The sequence below is a fragment of the Lissotriton helveticus genome, chromosome 9 (assembly GCF_964261635.1).
Source record: "Lissotriton helveticus chromosome 9, aLisHel1.1, whole genome shotgun sequence".
NCBI classification, from domain to species: Eukaryota; Metazoa; Chordata; class Amphibia; order Caudata; family Salamandridae; genus Lissotriton; species Lissotriton helveticus.
The window spans coordinates 466,689,541-466,705,473 of record NC_136070.1 but is presented as its reverse complement, the minus strand read 5'-3'; the positions used below and the strand labels follow the sequence as shown (position 1 = coordinate 466,705,473).

Sequence of the window (15,933 nt, the reverse complement as noted above, 5' to 3'; positions counted from 1 at the left end):
TTAATTAAATATGTTAATTTATTGATATTTATTTAGAATTAATTGTTAATTAATTATTAATTGGTAATTAATTAAAATATAATTGGTAATTAATTATAATTGATTAATTGATAAATATTTTAATTTCAGTAATTTATTTTCTGTAGCGGGTTGTGGGTTTATAGGGGAATAGGGTGGGAAGTAATTTAATTATAATTAATTAAATATGTTAATTTATTTATTGATATTTATTTAGAATTAATTGTTAATTAATTATTAATTTGTAATTAATTAAAATATAATTGGTAATTAATTATAATTGATTAATTGATAAATATTTTAATTTCAGTAATTTATTTTCTGTAGCGGGTTGTGGGTTTATAGGGGAATAGGGTGGGAAGTAATTTAATTATAATTAATTAAATATGTTAATTTATTTATTGATATTTATTTAGAATTAATTGTTAATTAATTATTAATTGGTAATTAATTAAAATATAATTGGTAATTAAAATAAATTTATTAATTTTGAAATTGTAAATTAATTTATTGTTAATAGGTAATTAATTAGTATGAGTAGGCAATTTTTATAATTAAATAATTTTATTTTGTATTTATAAATAAATATTTAATATTTTTTATACACAAGTAAAATATTTTATTTATTTGTAATTGGTATTACTATTTATGTTATTTATATCTATTTGTGAAGTATTTACTTTCCCTATTATTGCACTCTCTGAAGTTGGAATAGTAATTTTAACCCCTACGCTATACAACACTTTCCCTACTGTTGCAACCACTGGAGTGGGTATGCAACGTTTACAACGCAACTTTTACTATGCACTACCATTACAACGAAACTTTTACAACGCAAAAACTTTTACAACGCATACATTTACAAAGCATGTTTTTACAACGCAGATACCTTTACAACGCATACCATTACAACGTAAGTATTGCTAAGTATATAATTATTTTTAAAATGTTATATGTTTGGGTTTTTGGGTAAAGGGGTATTTTTAGGGTTCAGGGTCAGTTTTCAGTTTTTGGGTAAAGGGGTATTTTTAGGGTTCAGGGTCAGTTTTCAGTTTTTGGGTAAAGGGGTATTTTTAGAGTTCATGGTCAGTTTTCAGTTTTTGGGTAAAGGGGTATTTTTAGGGTTCAGGGTCAGTTTTCAGTTTCTGGGGTAAAGGGGTATTTTTAGGGTTCAGGGTCAGTTTTCAGTTTTTGGGTAAAGGGGTATTTTTAGGGTTCAGGGTCAGTTTTCAGTTTTTGGGTAAAGGGGTATTTTTAGGGTTCTGGGTCAGTTTTCAGTTTTTGGGTAAAGGGGTATATTTTGGGTTCAGGGTCAGTTTTCAGTTTTTGGGTAAAGGGGTATTTTTAGGGTTCAGGGTCAGTTTTCAGTTTCTGGGGTAAAGGGGTATATTTAGGGTTCAGGGTCAGTTTTCAGTTTTTAGGTAAAGGGGTATTTTTAGGGTTCAGGGTCAGTTTTCAGTTTCTGGGGTAAAGGGGTATTTTTAGGGTTCAGGGTCAGTTTTCAGTTTTTGGGTAAAGGGGTATTTGTAGGGTTCAGGGTCAGTTTTCAGTTTTTGGGTAAAGGGGTATTTTTAGGGTTCAGGGTCAGTTTTCAGTTTTTGGGGTAAAGGGGTATATTTAGGGTTCATGGTCAGTTTTCAGTTTTTGGGTAAAGGGGCATTTTTAGGGTTCAGGGTCAGTTTTCAGTTTCTGGGGTAAAGGGGTATTTTTAGGGTTCAGGGTCAGTTTTCAGTTTTTGGGTAAAGGGGTATTTTTAGGGTTTAGGGTCAGTTTTCAGTTTTTGGGTAAAGGGGTATTTTTTAGGGTTCAGGGTCAGTTTAGGGTTTTTGGGGTACAGGGGTACTTTGTAAAAATAAAGTAAAATTACATTTAAATTACATTAATTAAATACAATTAAATAAAATTAATTTATATTAAAAATAATATTATATACTTACAAATTCTTATGTTGTAATGGTATGCGTTGTAAAGGTATATGCGTTGTAAATGTATGAGTTGTAAAAGTTTTTGTGTTGTAAAAGTTTTGATGTAATGGTAGGTGTTGTAAAAGTATGCGTTGTAACGTCATACATCCCTGGAGTGGGAATAGTAATTTTAACCCCTACGCTATCCAGCGCTTTCCCTACTGTTGCACCCACTGGAGTGGGAATAGTAAATTTTACCTCTACGCTATCCAACACTTTTGCTAATGTTGAACTCACTATAGTTGTTACAATAAATTTTAACCATTTTCTATGCTACGCTAAAAATGTTATATATGTTTATTTAATAATATGTTTTTATATATATATATATATATATATATATATATATATATGTATTATTTTTGGTGATATAATTTTTTTAATTATAGAAATTATTTATTAAAATTAAATTTTTAAAATAATTATTTCTAAGTTTATATTAAATATATATATTACTATATTAGTTTTAACTTAATTTTAAGACATTTAAAAAAATCGATATTTTGACAGTCTATATTTTTGTAAGTCGATATTTTGGAGTCGATATTTTGGTACTTACCTGTTTGTAGATAGGGAGTCGATATTTTGTCACTCGATATTTTTCACTCGATATTTGTGTATCTCGATATTTGTGACGTCGATATTATGTCAGTGATCCGCCCTGAGAGCCATATTATGTGCATTAGTACGTTTCACTGTTAGCTACGGCTGCAGAGGTCCTTTTTAGTATTTTGCAGAAACAGAAGCACCAATTCTGAAATTGGGTTAAAGATGTCATGAAGCGAATCACATTGATGGTTAAAGGACAACTTACAATGAACCCCGGTGACCCCAAAATCCAAATCCAGGAGATGAATACTAAAACGGAATATCTTACCCAAGGTGTGTCTTGATAACTTTAGCAAGTTCGTTTTCCTCTTCATTTTCTTCGAGGAGCTGTTTGAAGCTTTTTACATCTTCCGGGGGTTCTTGAATAGGAATCGCTGGAAAACTTGATTTAAAAATGTTTGCATAGTCTTTTCGGTCCTGCAGAATGGTAAATTAAGTTGTATTAAAATAGAAGCAAGCAACATCTCCTTGCCCAATGTCTTTTCTGAATTGTGTTTTTATGTGGTAAACCTTTTTTCCATAAGAACAATATTCAGTTCTCCAGTCAGCACACATATTAAAAAAATCCCCATATAGACATACATGTACATATTTAAAAATGTAAGTAGTCATGCGGGACTGAATCAAACAAACTGTTAATCCGATAGGTTGGTCTGCTGAAACATATGGTCAATCAGAATACCTCAAACTGAATTTCAAAGTTTTAAAAAAAAGATCCTTAGCGGTTGACTCCTCAATGTGCCTCTAAAATTAGGCGGATCCCACACCCAATATTATTGCATAAGGAAATTATCATGCAAATCAAGAACAGCAGAGAGACCTTTCTTCGGGTAGTGAATTTAGTCACTTGCAAGAACCATGCACCATGACACGAACGTGCCATGAGCAGGGATAGTTTTCTTCAATAGCTTTTCCAATACCAAACATTTCATGAACAAATTTGGGCGGCATATGGCCCCATTTTGTGTTGGTTCACACCCTCAGAGTGGAAGACTTTATCAGAAATTTGCTTTCACTTTATTATGCAACATTTCAGGTGAATGCGTACATTTACACTAGATCCAGATTCTGTATTTAGCATTATACTATATAGTGAAATGAGTCATCATGTCGATTTTGGATGCAAGGACGCAATTTGCAGAAAAAATATAGTCCCAAAAACAAAGTGGTGCAAACAACAGCTGCTAACAGTCTGGGTATTCATGCTGTTCTCGCGTTATAATACTGTAATGGACGCAGCCTAATTAGGCAATGTGATATAATGGTATAATTTGGGGAGTTTTGTGTAACACCCATAACCGAAAATACCAAGAACTACTTGAATTATGTGGTTGTAATTAACATTTTGCCCGGCCAACTCTTTACTCATTGGTGTCTCACTGGTGTTGCACAGTAGCCAGCGATGAGGTGAAGGAGATACTTTTTAAGTGTAAGCAGGCTGTTTTCAGACTGTCTCAGAAACAAGAAAAGTAGGAGAGCCAATAACCAAATGTTTCAGTCTACACAAGAACTCCAGCTAGAGAAGCACACAAGTGAGACATGACGCAAAGGCTTCCCTCGCCGAAAACAAAGGTTAAAGTAACGTTATTGTTAGGTGAATTTGTCAATGACAACATTAATATTTTGAACAAAATAAAACACAGGAATTAACCAGTTATAGTTAGCAGCACTAACTATAACTTGAAATGTCATCAGTTATGTCATAAATGATGTCATAGAACATGACTTATAATGAGTGATGTCATATGTGAGTTCATAAGCAGAGCATGGCGGAGGCAGGTTAAAGTTAGTGCTGCTAACTAAAACTGGTGAATTTCTGTGTTTTTATTTTCGATCAAAACATTAATGTAGTGATTGATAAATCAGGGGTGTGGAATTCCTATAGCCCGACTTCCAGGACATATTGTTTGGGGTCAAGGACAACAAGTTTTCATGTTTATTTTGCCCTTGGTATAAGTAGGCCCAACCCTCTGCAGCACAAACTCTTTGGCTGCTAGTTAACAGTACCATATTAGGGATCAGTTAAGGTCATTGTTGTCTGTAGTTAGGGTAATATTTGTGGCCATACGTTAACTCTGTTCAAACATGCATTTCATTAATACAAAGCCTTTCTTATTAGGGTGCCTGCTCTAAGGAAATGTTGTAAGCTCGGACTGCAATACTGGCAGTGGTTCCAGTAAACCTGGGTAAACATGTGTACGCACGTTTGCAAAATTTAACAACATAAGGCTCCATGCAATGCTCCCTGAATGCTCTCCAATTAGATGCAGATATCTGCAGAAGCTTGAAAGAAAGATTAATTAACCTTTGTTTCCAAAGTAAAAAGTTCACAAAAAAATGCAACAATGAAAAAACGTTTTGCTAAACTACTGTGAAATCGTGGGTAACATTTCTTTGAAGCATAATTTAGTAAAATGTGTTGATGCATGCTAGTTTTTCCCAAAAATATTCATAATTGAAAATCAGTGCAGTAAATATCAACAAGATAATGGGGGAAATGAAAATAAACAAGCATTGGCAACATCAATAGGTCTGATATTGGTGGGCAGCCTTTTGGTGTTGTCAATGCGTTCCTAGTTTCGATGTGTTTTTTGTAAAACTTTGTGGGTGCTTCCAGGACCTCACCATTACAACAAACATTGGCAAAAAGCAATAATATGTTTTTTTTCCAAAAGCACACTTTGCCACAGTATTTGTGAACTACTTTTTAGCACAAGCAAATATGCAGGTGTAGATTTGCTCATGCGAAAACTTGTCAAGTGTTTACAAGTTTCCTTTCCCTCCAACCACTTTTTTCCAAACCCCGGAAGATGTTTTACTTCTACCATTGTCAGGAGTAAATGTCCAACCTTTCTCAGTATGGGAAAAGATTAGAGAAGAGATTGCTGCCATAATTTGTTGCTGCACTACGTGGCCCCAAAGGGATAAGTGGATTTTTTTTTACAGGACAAGTTGATTTATGAAGCAACCTGTCCCATGGACAAGTAGATTTTTTTTGTTCCAAACCCCTGATAAATTCATTTAACTATAACGTTACTTTAACCTTTGTTTTTCTCAGTGAATTTCTATGTTTTTTTCCAAACAAAAAACAATCTTTTTATCATTACTAACTATATATGTAAATGCAATCCCAGCCACACATGACCTGGCTGCATTTACGTATGGTACTTAAGTATTACTGGTCTTTTAGCAACCCCCCCTCCATACAGCCAACCCCATGTTGTGCACAGTGGGTAGGTTGGTCATAGGGCCCCATCCACCAGTGCATTTGGTTCTTGTTAGGCCTTTGGAAGCCCACCCCCTGGGCCATTTCGACAATAAAGGGGAGGAGGGCCGTCAGCCCTCCTCCCTGAGCCGCGTTAGGCCCTGGGACCTTGTATTTTTTTAGTGGGAGGGGGTCATGCGGCTCTCCTTCTCGAGCCATTATGGGACCCCATCCCTGGGAGCCACCTATTTTAATGAAGGGGAGGGGAGGGGTGGCCGTGTGGCACCCCTCCCCTGGCCTTGTTAGGCCCTGGGAACCCATACCTTAGGTCGCTCTTTTAAATAAAGGGGTGTGCACAAGTGATCCCCATCCCCCGGGGCCTGGCAACATTTTTCAGGGAGAGGAGGGCACATCCGTGCCCTACCAGGCCGATTTCGACTGCTGAGACCCAATTCCCCGGGCCTGCCGGCGTTATACAGGGGGAGGGAGGATCGTGGCCCCTCCCTGGGCTGATTTTAGTTCCAGTGGCCCCATCCCCCGGACCTCAAACTTATGGTGGGTGCCCTGGTGGGGCACCATAGTCTTGTTGGGGGCTGTGAGGGAGAGCCTGTGGCCTCAGCTAGCTCCCCGTACACAGCGGGAGCTGGCATTGCTTCCGCTCACAGGAAGCAACTCCTAATGTTGCGTCCTGAGGGTGGGAGCAATATATTGATCTGCTTCCTTGCCCACATTCTTCCAGGCAGGGATACAGATGAAAGTCCATTCCTAGCAGGTGAGAGTCTTTTTGAAGCTCCCACCTGCGGGAGGGGACTTGGTGTTTGCTCCCACTTGGCAGGAGTTTGGAAAATGCTCCCGCCAAGCGAGAGCAAACACAGGTGCAGAGAGCAGAGAAAGCACTATGTCCCGGGGTGGTCTCCAAGCGACATAGATACTGAACCTGCCCTTTGGGCTCAGGAAAGGAGGGTGCATGGCCGCCTCCCAATTTTGAAAAATGTTTGCCCTGGGAATGGGCTTCCAGGGGCATTTGGAGGCTCAGGGGCATGCGCCCCTCCCCATTTAGAACATTTTTGGCCCGGGCCAGGTGGGCTCCTTGGGGCCTTTAGAGGCATGGAGAGGAGGGGCCACATGACCCCCTCCCCATTTTACAAAGTTTCAGCCCCAGAGTGGAAATCCTGGGGCCTTTATTGGCTTGGGGACGGGGGCCATGCATCCCCCTTCCCATACAAAGTATATTCAGCCTCGGGCCTCTTGAGGCTCGGGAGGGGGCCCCTTTGTCCCGTATCCATCCCCATACAGTATGTATTCCGCCCAGGTGTGGGCTCCCGGGGACTCTCGAGGCTCAGGGAAAGGGAACCATGCAGCCACTATCCCCATTATGAATACAGCATTGAGAGAGGGCTCCCCGGAGCTTAAAGTTTATAAATGCATCTCGCCTGCCATTTTTTTTAGATCCCAGGAACGTCTCATGGGGTTGTGGCATTTTTTTGTGGCCCTAACTGGGGTCCCTCTAAGGCCACCCCATGGGGTCAAGGGGGTCCAGGTATCTATACCCTGCCCAATATATATTTAGTTTTTTATAACTTCAGGACAGGGGACTAAGACGCTGAGTCCTGTAATGGCTGCCAGCAACATTTTTTTCCTGTTGCTGGCAGCCAATCAGAGTGCTTGCTCTCACCTGTGAAAGTGAGATGGCCCAAGGGAAATGAAGCTCCCTGGGTCAGTTAGAATGCTCTATTTTTAAATTGGCGCTCCCACAAGAGTCTCAAGAGACTCTTGCAGACCCAACTGCCCAAATATACAAATATTTTTTACCCTAAATTTCAGAAGTACGACTGAACGGATTTACATCAAATTGCAAAAAGCAACATCTGCGCACCAAGACCTAGCTTCCTGCGGAATTTAGAGTAATTCCATTCAGCAGTTTTTGCTGTAGGCCTGTCTTAGACAAGTATTTGGTACATGCAAGGGGATTTTGCAGTTTGAGCCCCCCTTTTTTCTCTGCCACCCCCTTGACGTTTCGCCCCGACACTTTACAGGAAAGAGCTGAGTTGAATGAACCTTTTTTTAAAAAAAAGTTTTGTGAAGATTCGTCAAACAGAGCCAAAGTTATTAGCAGACCAAAAAACGTTCTTTCCATGGAAAAGCAGACCTAATTTTAACTACCTAGTGGCGACTGGGATGATTCAGCTGTTTGGGAACAAAGACAAAGCACCCTTTCTTTGTTAGATATTAAAGTTCGCATAGTGACAGGGTTCAGAGGCAAATAATTAAACATACTATCAATGCAAACACACACCAGATAGTCTGTGAGTAACATACTCACTTATGACGTTTCCTTACTCAGAAAACTATTTTACAGGAATCTCAGAGTCAAGAATCATTTGTTTGAATTTTACCTATTTGATCAACAGAATTCTTTACACACAAACTATATGGTATGCATAGAGTTTCTTGGAGCAAATTACTTGTTTTGGTAATGTTCATAGGGTCTCACACACAGAAGTGGTCCTCATGTACTATTAATGTGATTGCAGAGAGCTGTCTCAATTTGTGTACTGACCTTTCGTGACCACTAAAATATTTTGCGAACCGATCTATTTAGGAATACGTCGGTTCAATAATTAAAAGTCGGAGTGGGTCGCAATCCACCTTGGCTCATACATATTAATGATGTTGGTTGCAAACTGCGACCCACTCTAATTACAAATCATTCCTATGATGGCAGCCCTGATTGGGGAAGCAGGCCACCATGTCTGATTTAACCTTTAGATAAAATTAATTTTTTTATGCTGCCCATTTTTCTTTGGAAGGTTTTCTTTTTTCTTTTTGTTTATTCCTGAGTCTACTCCCCAAGTTTTTTTTTTAATATTCACATAGGGGAAGGGGTCCCATTGGCAACTCTTTCCTTTGCGAATGGGTTACCAGCTCCTTTGAGGTGTCAATGTTTTGTGGCCAGGTTTCAGTTGCAAAACACTGATATATGGCATACCGATTAATTACATGTCAGGGACGCCTACATTATGCCACTTCCAAATAATGAATTGGTATCCATTTCTAAAGAGACTTAGCGATTCGTAAATACTTTTCTAAATCACTAAATAGGGTTAATACATAGAAAAATTGTTTTCATATTCACAAACACTCTGATATACCGATTTGTAGTGTATGTGAATTCTAAAACTCTTTGTACATGGGGTCCACTATTTCTAAATATTCCAATAGGCTGGGTGGAATCACAGTGCTTCTTTGCTATGAAGTAATTACTACTGTTAGAGTCACTGAGCATTAGAGCACAAATTGTATTTTCTTTTGCTTGATTGATGACGCTGACCTCCCTTCAGGAATCGGAGAGGAAGACCCTTAGATTTAATGACACTAGAAGTGGGTGTACATCGTTCTTAAGTATGCAAGTAATATTTTTGTGGAGGATCAAGGTGCATCAACACATAGAGCCATTGAGAACTGTGCTTTGGGAAGTATTTTTCAGGGCACAGGTAATTCTCCAGGAAATGTGATCCGATCTAAAGACTAAGTGAGACACTGGGATTTGGTGACCTTGGACTCTGCCAGTAGTGACCTTGAAATAATAAGAGGGGGTACCAATGTAGCAGGACTCGAAATATTTCTGAACGGAGACAGAACATTATGTATTCTCCTACTAGGGGTAGACAGGCAGGGTAGAAAATACTTTAAGAAACACAGCAGGACAGCGGGGAATTGTAGCAAGGAGGCACTAGACATACAACAAAGAGTTTTTTAAGGGGGTAAAAAGGGCGGGTTATTGGAAGAAATAATGATGGGGCAGGTATTGTTTAATAAATACTGTGGACTTTGTTTTCATGTGAGGTTTCTGATATTTGACGTCTAGGGTATCAAAACCATAGTACAGTTTTTTTAAATCATTGACACATTCCTAAGAACGATAACTGTTATTTGTGAAATGTAATAGTGTAATCCTCACATAATGTAAATGATCTTGTACTTGTATCTTCTCCCGTCACTAAATGTAATGTACAGTGTTCCGTGGCTTCCTAGCTAAATTTGCACTATATAAATAACAACCTATACAGACAAAAGTAAGGACGTAGTTATGTGACATTATAAAGGCACTCAGGGACCTATTTATGAGAGGCTTGTGTCACGTTTGCACCACCCAACGGGGTACATGTGTGACACAAACCTCAAGTCAGAGTTTTGAAGCCACGCGAATCGACTTTGGGTGGCTCTGAGTAGCTTAAAAAATCTGGGGTAACCCAATGCAGCGCAAATCGACGCATTGCCTTACTCTTCCCTGGGAAGGCATTCCATGGGCATTGCGTGGGTGTTCCCATGCAACTCTCATGGATTTTGATGCATCCCCAGATCTACAAAAACTTGCCAGGTCTTAGATCTCTATTTCTCCTCTTTTCTTCCTCTTTCAATATGTGCTGCTGCAGCACAAAAAGAAAGAGGAATATGCCTCCCAGGATTGCTTTTGTGCAGGAAGGTGCCCCTTCCTGCACAAAAAGAATCCTATCTACAACACAGGCACCCTTGCACCCAAGGGTGCCTGTTTTGGCGCTAGCCTGCCAAAAGAGCACCCGCACATGGGAAAGGACAGGAATGTGGAGTATTATATTAAATACGGCACATTTCTGCCCTTTCCCTATTACGCAGTACAGTGCAGGATGGTGTCTTATTGCGCTGCGTCACAATCTTATAAATGATCCCTTCAATGTTGTGTCATCGTATGATAAAAAAAACCTCGGTAAATTGCAAGAGCTCAGCTATAAAAGGAGCATTGCAGGCATTATTAATAGCCAACTGCATTGTCAACCCTTTCTATGTTTTACAATAAAGGAAGTGAAAGACGTGAGCATGTAGGAGTGAGCACAGTAAGTGGAATGTGCCTCATAAAAGGCACTCCGCTCTGGCAATAATTACAGAGCGGCAAGAGTGGCTAAATGATGTCAGAGAAACGTAATGCCCCCAAGCAGGTTGCTCTTGGGAGGCACGCTTTGGCAGAATCATACCACTCACTCGTAATGTCAGAAGATAAAAATAGGGTAAAACTGTCTCTTGTTATAAGTGAATCATATAGCAAAATTATATTTTTATGAAACGAAATAGAATAGGAGAGACTAAAAAAAACAGAGACCTTGAAATCAATGCTAGATAACATATCAGAACAAATTATACAGGTATTTATGTGGAAAAGGCAGAATAATATAGTCCATGATACAGAAGGCAACACAGGTTCGTGAAAAATATAATGAGCCAAAAGATTGGCAATTTCCTCGCTTCGAGAAAATTACTACTCTGCTGGACCAATGGAATGCAGTTGACGTAATCAACTTTGACATTCATAAAACGTTTATTACAGTAAAACATGACAAACTAACAAGAAAACTGGAAAGACCTGACCTGGGTGTAGAGACTGTACTAAAGAGCAAAAATATTTTCATGAATGCAAAAGCAGGTTAATGTTTTAACTAGCAGATGGAGAAGAGTCATTTTAGGTACTGGCATTCTTTATACATGTTTGAACTATCGGATTCATCATTTTGTTGTGTACATATAGGATTATGGACCCTAATTGTACATTATATAGATACTGCTAGTCAAGCCAAATTTCAAGACCATACAGAGGCTCGAGGCTGTACAACTGTGTCTTGATAAGGTCAGGGGAATCCAAGATGACTATTAGTATCTTTTTTAATGTTCAGCTGGAGAATGTAATTCAGTATATTAGTTAACGCGCCTTCCAATTGGATTGAGATGGTGGCATGACCTATCTGACAGTATGCCCTAGCTGTAGGTCTGGGTAAGGTGGCCATATATCATTACCACAGTACAAAACACCTCCGACATAACCTTCACGAAAGTGCAATATGACAAAATATGTTTCATTTTTCTCGCCATTTGTTAAATGGGCTTGTTCCAAACTGGTCTTAGGATGTTTCGAGGACATTTTCTTTAAAGAAAAGTTTCGTAGTGGTTGGAAAAAACGTGGGGACATATTATCAAGCACTGCGTTAACATTATTGCCATAGAGAATTCCCATAGAAGCCAATGTTCACACCAGAACATGGGCTTCTATGGGAATTCACAAGGGCGTATTATCAAGCGCATTATCGCCACTTTAGCGGCAGATTTCTGCCGCTAAAGCGGCAATAATGTTAACACCGTTTCTTGATAATATGCCCCACATTCTTAAAAAAGAAATCCATTTTAGGGTTTCATGCTGGACGGGGCAATTATAGCTGGAGAACAGACTTCAATCCATGCTACCTCAATCAAATTGAGGGGTAAATATTGGCAACAGAATATCTTTGAACTTTTCCTCACCCTAGCATTTATTCGAGTAACTAGGTATTTGACAATTTCAAAAGATGAGTAACCTTTCTTGGTTCCAGTGGTACACCCTGGTAAGACCTACATCTGCAATTTCGCAAGGTATTCGGGCTAATTAGAGGAAATGTAAATAACTCAATACTGTAATCTATTCCCACATCTGTACCTACATTCAGTGCAGCGTTCAACAGAATTTTACACAATCAGATTTGACCTCTTTAATATTGCGCAGCAGAGAACTATGTCAGAAAATTGTAAGTTTTTTTAAAGCCCTACCAACTGATATCCAATATGCATCTTCTAAGAGAGCAGTCATATTTTTGTGAAATGCTGAAGTCTGATTAGGCACTCTTCCCTGCATTAGATTCTGTAATGCATAGCACGGACCGCCCAGGCTACCCACAGGCTCAACTTCCCCAGTTTTTATGCGTAAAAAGGGTCGGAAAGAGGCATTTTTGCACCTGAACTTTGCTTTTTTTTATTTAACAACATATCAACATGAATTTAAAGCAGGCAATGAAAAAGTGAAACTGATGAAAAGGTGGGAAAATATTTTGTGAACATTTGTTTTTATATTTTTCTTGCCGTTTTTATATAGTGCAAGCTCAACGGGAAGATATCGAATCGCTTTTTATGAGCACTAGCTACATTACACAACGACACATTCATTTTTGTAGGCATGGGGGGATTACATGATCTGTACAGAATCAGGTTGTTCAAAAGAATGTGGGTGCCATGGATGACTTGTTTGTATGCACCGAAAAAATAACATTTGTTTAACAACATATCAACATGAATTTAAAGCAGGCAATGAAAAAGTGAAACTGATGAAAAGGTGGGAAAATATTTTGTGAACATTTGTTTTTATATTTTTCTTGCCGTTTTTATATAGTGCAAGCTCAACGGGAAGATATCGAATCGCTTTTTATGAGCACTAGCTACATTACACAACGACACATTCATTTTTGTAGGCATGGGGGGATTACATGATCTGTACAGAATCAGGTTGTTCAAAAGAATGTGGGTGCCATGGATGACTTGTTTGTATGCACCGAAAAAATAACATTTGTTCAGTGGCGGCTCCTCGAGGGAGAGCTGCGGGCGGTGAGGCGGGGCCGGGTGCAGCGAGGGCAAAGTATAAATAGTTTTATTTATTTATTTACTTACTTTACTCCTTGCCGTCGTATGTCCGACTCCAATACCCACCCACCCTGCCCGTTCCCCGCTTTGCCGTCCTCAGCAATCCCTCTGCAAGCCGTCACAGGGGTGAGACACCCACTGGAGGAAAGGAGTGCCAGATTTTTCAATAACGCTGAAAAGGAGCTCTTTGTTTCTAAAGTAAGGTCACTGGTCAAAGGGGCATGCATAAATCATAAAAAGGGATCCAGACTGATAAGGGAGTCATAAAGGGAAGGGTTGGGGCCTTTGTAAACTTTTGATGGACATATCACTGGCTGGCATCCAGGTTTGATCCTTTTGTTACTTCCATGACCTTTGTTTGGGGCTATCAGAGGTGCAGACAGTTTTGCTGTGATAGATAACTGGAGGAAGTGCGCAGCAGACGAGTGGCCACTTCTATGCGAGCCATCCTCAGAAGTTGAAGTTCAAAGAGAGAGGCACTAAATCAAATTTGTGCCTGAAAATAGATTATAAAAAGGGGAGCTTATAACTCGTAAATTGTCAAACTGAAGCTGTACATCAGCATGGAGGAGCTCAACACGACTAATGCCTGTGTTGACCAGAACTGGTACTGAAGTTCTGAAGATCTGCTATCCTCCCATGCTGGGTATGAGAACTTCGCCCAGGAGAATCAAGAACACTTGCCTGGAGTCAAGCTTCTGCCTGACCCAAGGCCAGAGTACCCTATACGGAGAAGGAGATTGCCTGGAGGGAGCAAGGTCCAGTGGAGTTCCTGCCGAGGGGATCCCCGGGAGTGTGAGATTTGGGTCTGTTGGGACCATTACACCAATCAAGTTGTCGACCCCTGTGTGGAATTCACGCCCCCTTTACCAGGTAGTGGCTGCAGTGAAGAAAGAGGGTCATCACCTATGGTGCCGTTCTGTGTCTAGACAAGGGCCACCGACTTGCCCCATGCCTTGACCCGAAGGAGGCCATCACCTTCTAGGTGCTCCCCATGACCCTTGTATGCCAGATAGGGTCCGTGGTGAAGAACGAAGGCCATCACTCAGGTGCAGAATTAGACCAATAATAGGACTGTCATCCTGAGCAGTACTGTAGCCTGGAAGAGGTAGTCACTCTGTGTATGCTTATATGACTCCCATACATCAGTAAGGGCTACGGTGAAGTGGAACGGCTGTCACCCAGAGCCAGTATGCAGCTGTGAAGGAGAAGCAAGTTGTTAAGAAAAGAGCAATGATTCAATTTCCCAAGACCTGCCAAGAAAAGAGCAATGATTCAATTTCCCAAGACCTGCCAAGACCTACCACATGACCAGAGGAGATCGGAGGACATCTCCCAACTTTTGAACTTGACCCACCACAGTTGTGCACCCGCTCACTCCAAACCGCCACTCCAGCCGGAGCAGGTAAGACTGATTACCGGGCCCTGTGGCAACTTGCTCTGACTGGAGCACTTCAACGTGGTAACACTTTGGGCCTGATTTACAAAGAGCCTCTGCACTCATGGCAGAGACCCTGCAGTCATGTGAGAGTCTCAGCACTCGAGCGGAATCTCCGTAATGAGAGTTCTCATTGCAGAGATTCTGTCCTGTGTGCAGAGACTCCCATGCGACTTTGTGGCCTCTGCCACGAGTGCAGAAGCCCTTTAGGAATCAAGCCCTTTGACTTTTGCTAAGCCATCGTAGAACTCCTAAGGCTTGAACTCACTAGCTGGGCCTAGTTGGATGTTGCCAAAAATAAATGGGGAAGAGCCACAATTGTTAAAGGTGGAGTGGGACTCGAGAACTGACCATGATAACACTAGTGTGCCTACCTTAGGAAAGTTCTGTTTATTGTTTGTGGTGTGGGGTATTTTACTTTGTGTTGGTAGATAAATACTTTTTTTCATAAAAGCAAGTGCTGGACTGGACTATCATTTATTGGTGTTGCTGGATGTCCTTTGAGTTGTGAGCCTGTGTCCGCCCTATACTTGCCTCCTCTTCAAGAAGCCTTTATCTACTCGACCGATGCTACCACTGAGAGTTAAGAGCTGAAGGGGTACCTGGTCTAGTTGCTCATAGCTCATAGTAGACAGGGCCCAGGCCATCAGGGGTGAAAAGCTGCAACCACCAATCTTGAGCGCCTAGTAATGCCTTCTTGCCCTGTAGCCCTCTGAAAGAGGTTCTAACAATTAATATGAATGAATGAATGTATATTGAACTTATAGAGCGCTAACTTTGCCCAAGGGTATCAGGTCCACTGGAACTCACTTTATCAACCATAGAATAACAAATGGCTGAGTTAAAACCTTCAAAATTTCATACTTATTTGTTGCAGATGACACTGAGTTTTTTACAAGCATGTGCACAACTAACTGAGCTGTTTTAACAATGTAGTAATCTGGGCCTGCAGGTAGAATCAGGATTGCTGCAATAATAACCTATTGAGGCATCTTACATAAAACACCAATTGTGACATACAACTACCAGCTATCCTCTAACCTCATCTATTCTATGATGATTCAGACCTGTGACCAGAGAATGCGCGAATATTATTTCTGCAAATGCATTAACCATCAAAGTTATCTTACTAGTACAAAACCCTGGAATGCCCTACATTCACACAGATCTCGGTGGCTGGTGCCTTAATCCCTTCAACAAGAACAAAACACAACCAGTCAGCTACC

General features: G+C 40.2%; 1 protein-coding gene across 1 annotated transcript in view; it reads right to left on the bottom strand.

The window, feature by feature from the left end:
- CLBA1 (clathrin binding box of aftiphilin containing 1) overlaps positions 1 to 15,933 on the bottom strand; it is a 61,741-nt gene that overhangs the window by 20,724 nt on the left and 25,084 nt on the right. The window contains exon 3 of the mRNA XM_078660290.1: positions 2,860 to 3,008. Within this exon, the coding sequence (XP_078516416.1) occupies positions 2,860 to 3,008 (149 nt within the window). The remainder of the gene's footprint in view (positions 1 to 2,859; positions 3,009 to 15,933) is intronic.